General features: G+C 45.2%; 1 protein-coding gene across 1 annotated transcript; it reads left to right on the top strand.

Annotated features, from left to right (window-relative positions):
* Positions 1-3,726: 3,726 nt before the first annotated feature.
* LOC134471109 (olfactory receptor 10Q1-like) lies at positions 3,727-4,680 on the top strand. The gene has a single exon (XM_063229080.1). It carries the CDS (start codon positions 3,727-3,729, stop codon positions 4,678-4,680), a length of 954 nt encoding a protein of 317 aa, XP_063085150.1.
* Positions 4,681-7,221: the final 2,541 nt, after the last annotated feature.

Genomic DNA, 7,221 nt, shown 5'->3' with positions numbered 1-7,221 from the left:
TACAGTCCAAAATTTTGGAAACTGTAAATGAAATGTAATGTTGTATATTGATTGAATAAGTATTTATTTGGATACTAATGAAATCAGATTTTATGTATTCAGTTGCTTTTACACATTTCTCTTTAGAAAATCCATCATTTGTTTTTCTGTTGATAGGCTTACTTTTTGCCAAACTGTAAATGTTTACTTACTATTTTGGTGGTTGTGTCTATCTACAGAAACTTTATATTTTTCTCTTACCAATTTTTATAGACTTTGCCGTTTGATCACTTGTTTAGAAAGGTTTCTGTGTCTTGAGACACGAAAATTATTCTACAGTATTTTTCAGTTTTGTTTCACTTTTTTAAACGTCACAGTTCTGAGTTCATCAGAAATAAATTGTGGTGCAGATGCATAAAGGAGCTGATTTAAACATGATTGTTTTGCTGTCCTAAAATCATATTAGCAAATTGATTTTTTCTAATTGATTTTTAAATAGATGGTAATAGATGTTATCTATTGAATGCACACCAGTGCCAATACTGCTTTAAATTCTTTCACAAAACAACTCAGGTAAGTCTCACAAGCACATAAAAAGGGAAGTAGTTGTGTTTTCTGTTCTTGTCACAGATGATAAATCAGATGAATATAACAGATAGAATGATATAATAACTGATTAAGAAAAAGCCTCTAGAACCAGACTGCCTGTGCTGAAATCAACCTTCCTACGTACACCAGTGTGATACTGGGTAAGTTACTTACTCTCTTTGTGCCTCAATTTCTACTATACAAAACCAACCTCAGAGCACTTTCAGAGAGGGTCATTGTGAATGAGTTGTAAAGAGTACAGAACAGTGTCTAACACAAAGGCACAACATATCTATTAGCTGTCATTAATGATCCCTTCTATACTATCAGGCCAGGTTTCTAGTGCTGTACAAATTCCATTTTGATTAATGATGCACTATGTTTTGTAATCTATAATTCTTCATGATATATCTTTATCTTGCATAAAGGTCTTGCTCCATTATGACTCCATCTTGAGTTACCTTTCTCTCATTGCTGGGAAAAAATACCCAATACCCAGAATGAAGAAAGGAAAGGTTTATTTAGCTCACTGTTTGTAGAGGTTTCAATCCATCCTCAGTTGGTTCCAAGGCAGAGTGGCATGGCACCAGAGCAACACTTCAAGGCAGCAGCCAGCAAAAACAAGAGCAAAAAGAAGGGAGAACCAGACTCCTTTCTTCCCTTATGATTGCATGCAGGCCACCCCCCCCCAGACACTCAGAGCAGATGTAGCACTCACAAAATCTCTCTTGCTCAGGATGAGGATATTTACAAAGTAAGGACCTTTGCTTCCTGCTGAGTCTCTCAGTTACACTTCTAAACTCAAGTTGATAACAATGTATCAACCATAACAGACTTCCTTTCTTCTTAACATTCTTTCCTGTTTTTACTTGTTTATTCTCCTATTCTTTTAGAGAGAAGAATATTTTCTAACTTCTTTTTTTTTAAAGAAGAAGAAAAAAAAAGAAAATTAGGATCCAAAGCATAAACTACATATCATCTTTTTCTTTTGCCTAAGATTAAACAATGGAACGTTTATTCACCAATCTTTCAGTATACTGCTGAGGTGTCTGCTTTGATTTTATGTTAAATGAAGTGAAAGCTTTCTTGCACATATGAAGTATTAATCTCAGTTTTGACAAAGCAGAAAATGGCAAGTGAATGCCAAATATAAACACAAAATCATACAAACTTTTCTCATTTCTCCCTTTCTTCTCCTTCCTCCCTAAACCTTGTATCCTGATTCCACCACAGTGTTAACAACTTGTAACATCAAGTGTCTCAACCATTCAGCTTTCAGCTTTCATGAAATATGCTCTCATGTGCAGTGGCATCCGATTCTTAATTTGTCATGGTTAATAAAATTGCATAACTATGGAAAGGGACACACATAGTATAGGCAGTTTGGGAGACTGCAGCAGGCCTCTGGCCATGCGGCAGTATGTGGAGAGCTAAGGCAGACTGCTGCATCAGGCAGGAGCCTCGCGTCAGGTGCGCCAGGCTGAGCCTCAGGCCCTGCGTCCCGGGCATGGGCAATGCAGGCTCCTTAACACAGCAGTGAAGGGGAGATGAATCAAGAGACCTCCACTGCGTTCCTTGGGACTAATCACCGCAGTGAGTATCTTACTCTGTTCAGCTGGTTTGGTTGTTTTTCCACTTAAACAAGCCAATCTTCATATCGTTTTTGCCTCTGGGCCTTGATTAGGTCATAACACATAGTGCTAAACAAAAGCCACAGAAGCCTTTCTCTCGCGTGTGAATGTGGGACTGTCTCTAGGGGCATAGCAGCCTTCTCTAAACTTATTTTCACTAGTGAAATACTTACTCTTCTGAGCTTGCTTCGAGCTGGGGGATCACTCTTTCCTTCCTTGTCAGAAATCTCTCTCCTCCATTTACTTTTTAAAAATCTACTTGAAATGAACCTATGGGGATTTATACTACTTATAATGATTTGGAAATATCTCTCAGTAAATGTTTCTCTAATTAGTCATATCTAAGTGAAATATCTTTTGCATTCTTCTTTATTACATAGGTTTAGGAAATTCTCCTTTTCGCCTTTCTCCTATCTACCTCTATCAGTTTAACAGTTACATAAGGTGTGATTTTGAATATGCACAGCTATTTTACTTTTTGCAATGTTCTTGGCAGTTCTTTTCTGCTTTTAAGAGCACTTGCATTAATAATTTAACACTAAATAGATATATAGTGCATATACCTATAGTATATACAGTATATGCAATACATACAGCAGGCATATACATCTATGCTATGTGATTATTCAGAGCATATTATTTTCCATTCCCAGTCTTCAATTACATATTCTGATTATCACTGAACACCCAGAGCCGCAATGGAAGGCAGTGTGTTTTAATTGTATTTTGTATGCTACATTTCCCAAGTCCTTATAAACCTGAGAAAGTCTTTCTGCTACTGTTGAACTTAAACCAATAAGGCCTGCTGGCAGAATTTTTTAACAACATTCTCTTTTTCTCAAAATTCTGCAGATATTATTCTATGGTCTCTTAGACTTTGTAAGATAAAATAAAGCTATGGGGTGTTTTTGTCATCCCAAGTAGGTGCAGTATTCTTACTTGTTCTGGTTTCCTCCTTGTCTTTTTTATAAAGCAAAGAGCAGGGCAGAGCGCCCCTAATACAGCCGCAGGAGCCCCCTCTGGGGCCAGTCTGGGCTCAGCACTCTCCTGGTGGAGCCACCAGCAGGGATGAGGCCACAGAGCTGTTACTCACCCAGCGACAAAGTCTGAAAGGGACCTGAAGGACACCTATAGGTTCCTGGAATAGCTCCCTTCACCTCAGTAGTGATTAGACAGATGTATTTACTATGCAAAAAGCAAGACAGAAGGAGAGAAATAGCAGCAGGACCCTCCCAACACCAGCACTGCATTGTGCTTGTCAGCTGGATGGAAAGTGCTAGAACGGCAGGCTATGTCACGGGGCGTCCCCGGGTCCCCTGCCCAGGGTCATCGCAGAGGAGTCTCCGGCTGGGTCATGAAGGAGTCCAGGCCTCAGCGCGCCAGACCTTCCACCCCGAACTTGCTCCCGAGCTCTGCCTCTGAAACTGGACCCTAAGCAGGTAATTCCAGACCCAAACCCGGTTTCCAGTCCCTGGTTGCTGCTGGGCCATGAGCCCCGCGTGTCTTCCCCTCCTGTTTCGCTGCAGAGATGCAGGCCTGGAGCCCCGCGCTCAACCAGACCGGCCCCACCGGCTTCTTCGTGTTCCGCGCTCTCTCTGCAGACCCCGCGCTGCAGGCCCCGCTGTTCCTGCTGTTCCTGCTGCTCTACCTCCTGACCCTGGGCGGCAACGCGGCCATCCTGTGGGTGGTGAGTGCGCACAGCGCCCTGCACAGCCCGATGTACTTCTTCCTGGGCATCCTGTCTGTGCTGGAGATCTGCTACACCTCCGCGGTGGTGCCTCTCATGCTTTCCAACACTCTGGGCGCCCCGAAGCCCATCCCCGTGGCCGGCTGCGGGGCACAGATGTTCTTCTTTCTCACCCTGGGTGGCACCGACTGCTTCCTCCTGGCCGTCATGGCCTATGACCGCTACGTGGCCATCTGCCACCCGCTGCACTACGCCCTGCTCATGACGCGGAGGCTGTGCGTGCAGATGGTGCTGGGCTCCGTGGGCCTCGCGCTGTCCCTCTGCCTGCCGCTCACTGCCCTGGTCTTCAGCCTGCCCTTCTGCGGGCACCGCCCTGAGATCCACCACTTCCTCTGCGATGTGCCCGCGGTCCTGCGGCTGGCCTGCGCGGACACCCGCGTGCACCAGGCCGTGCTCTATGTGGTGGGCATCCTGGTGCTGACCGTGCCCTTCCTGCTCATCTGCATCTCCTACGGGTTTATCGCAGTCGCCATCGTGCGCATCCGCTCCGCCCAGGGCCGCCAGCGCGCCTTCTCCACCTGCTCCTCGCACCTCACCGTGGTCCTGCTGCAGTATGGCTGCTGCAGCCTGGTCTACCTGCGGCCGCGCTCCAGCTCCTCGGAGGACGAGGACCGCCACTTGGCGCTGGTCTACACCTTCGCCACCCCTTTACTCAACCCCTTGATTTACACTCTGCGAAACAAGGAGGTCAAAGCTGCCCTGCGAGGGGCCCTCATCAGTAAAGGGGGTCCCTGAGGCCGGCTGAAGGCCCAGGGAGCTGGACGGCACCTTCACCCCTCCATCACCTCACAAGACAAATGGGCTGGTGCTGCCTAGCGTCCTGTCTCGGCCTTGGGCCTCGTGTTTCTTCCGTACCCGGGGAGCCTCCAGCCCACACTCGCACTGGTTTTCTGAAAGTCCTTTGAGTTCAATTTAAGACCACAAGCAAGCTCCAGCTCCTGGCTGCAGTCTGCCTGGCTCAGTCCCCAGCTCAGCCAGGGCCTGGCTCCGCAGGGACCCAGGCCTGCTGGGCGCAAAGGCTGACCCCTGACACACGGCCTCCTGAGGCCGCGGGGACTGTCCAGCCTTCAGGCAGGGCTTATGCAGAAGCGAGACACAGGTGTCTGTCTGGTTCCAGGAGCTGCCGGTGGACAGGATGTTATTTCATGCTCGGCTTTTTTTCTTTCTATAAATCCCAAGGATCGCCCTCACTGTCTTCATTCTGCCATGTGAGGAAGAGGACAGGCGTTACCTTTCACTGACTGAGCCCCGGCTGTGTGCCACCTGTGCCGAGGACACCAAGCGTGTGCGTGTGTTCCTGCCAATACCACCTGTGCGGGAAGCGCCCACAGCAGACCTTGCTGCCCCCACAGCCTCCCAGCAGGTGGCGCTGCCGTTGCTCCTTCCTGTTACCCTTCCAGGGACTGCACCGGCACCCAGATGCCTGCTAAACTGACAGTAGATCCCTACTGCTGCAGCAGTGACCACAGACACTCACCATCAGGGACCCGCAGAGCAACAAGGAGGCTCTGCAGGGGCAGCTCCAGCAGGCACTCGGTCTGCAAAGCTGGGTGTAGTCAACCGCATTCAGAGAGAGTGTAACCCTTTCTGCATATCATAGGGCTGAGTATGCTGGAGATCTTGAAAGGTTTCTGTCCTTTCCTTCTCTTCTTTATTTTTTTAAAAATCACTTCGGAAAACTAACATAGTCAAACAAAATAAAAAAAGAAGGCTATTGCTTATATTTATGAAATGAAAAGTGAAATCTGACAATCATAGTAGGTACACAATTAAAACATATTCAGAATATTTATTCATTAACTGCAATACTTATAGTAGTACCTTTAGTGAAAAAAATCAAGATTCAAATTTATATTTACAACAGGAGTCCAATTTTGTAAAAATATACACATGTAATGATAAGTAGACACACACTTAACTATTGTCACCTGTGAGTGTAGGGTTATGGATAATTTTCTGCCTTAGTGATGAGTACATTTGCAATGTTTTCTAATAAAACAAAACTGTATTCTTAACATCAGGTGAAGATTTCTAAAAGGAACATGAGGTTGGTGTAGATTTATTTTGCACATAAACTCATCATTACAACTGGAATTTACTTTTTTATGTTTTGCCAAGGCTAGCACATTTTCTGTTGGTTTTCTTTTTTTCTTCCAAACTGCTTTTGGTGCATTTCGTAGGTTTTAAGCTGATTTCACATGGGGATAAAAAGAAGAACTCAGAATGTTACTTATTCTGGAGACAGCCTCGGATTTGACAATAGATTAAGGCCTTGCTGTCAATAAAGGCTGAGGAGAAATGGAGTTCCCCAATGTCCCCCCTCAGCCTATCCGAGCCAGGTCACAGCAGCACATCTGCACACATCCCAGGGGCATCCTCTGAGATGCCTACAAAAGGCTAATTCACAACTGTAGTTTCATGTCACCTCTCACTCTTTATTAAATATCACAAATCATACCAAAAAATAAACTTAGAACCCAAACAGAAAATGGTGAAATGTTACCATACTGAAAAGGCCCTACGCATTGTTGGAGCCTTGCAGGATGAATTACTGGGCTTTCCCAGCCTCCTTCCCATAACTCCAGGGAAACAGAATGAATTCCTTGTTTTCGTTCTTCCCTTTTAAAAATTTATTCTAATTTTCAAGTAAACTCTGTCCACCATTATGATGCACAGCATAAGTTTTAGCTGTGTCTGTATCATCGCATGATGGACTGCCTAGACCAGCCACTTACCAAGTTTGTTATCTGAGATACCTGTCTTTTGAAGGTGGAAAGGCAACACTTAAAGTCTGTTTTCTTAGCAGCATAATATATTTCGACTGACCACAGGAATACTGCTATATGCTTTTTGAACTCACTTCTCCTTCCTAACTGAAATACTGCATCTTTTGACCAACATTGCCCTGATCCTGCCACCTCTCTGCCTCTGAAAGCAGCATTTTACTCTGTGACATGGTTACACTGCATAGCGTGGGGACCTGCAACACCTGGCTCGCTGACCCCAGCTCCTTCTCTTAACATAAAGTTCCCCAGATTTATCTGCCTGGTTATAAATGACAGTGTGTAAGTTAGAGTAGGGCCCCATGTGTAGGAGATGTGATACAAACATACAATGTTCCAATTTAGCAATTCATCTAGGTGAAAGATGCATTGCCCTAAGTCCCCCTCAAGCTTCTCATCCTCATTTTGAACATAGCCCCCATCACTCTTTCTGTGCTACTTTCTGTGCAGTTCTGGAGTCCTTTTTGGTGAACATGTTTACCAAGTATGTTTA

This window comes from Cavia porcellus, unplaced genomic scaffold (genome assembly GCF_034190915.1).
Source record: "Cavia porcellus strain 051 isolate PalLab524CR breed Dunkin Hartley unplaced genomic scaffold, mCavPor4.1 scaffold_17, whole genome shotgun sequence".
Classification (NCBI taxonomy): domain Eukaryota; kingdom Metazoa; phylum Chordata; class Mammalia; order Rodentia; family Caviidae; genus Cavia; species Cavia porcellus.
The sequence above is the reverse complement of the archived record's forward strand: the minus strand, read 5'-3'. Positions and strand labels throughout refer to the sequence as shown.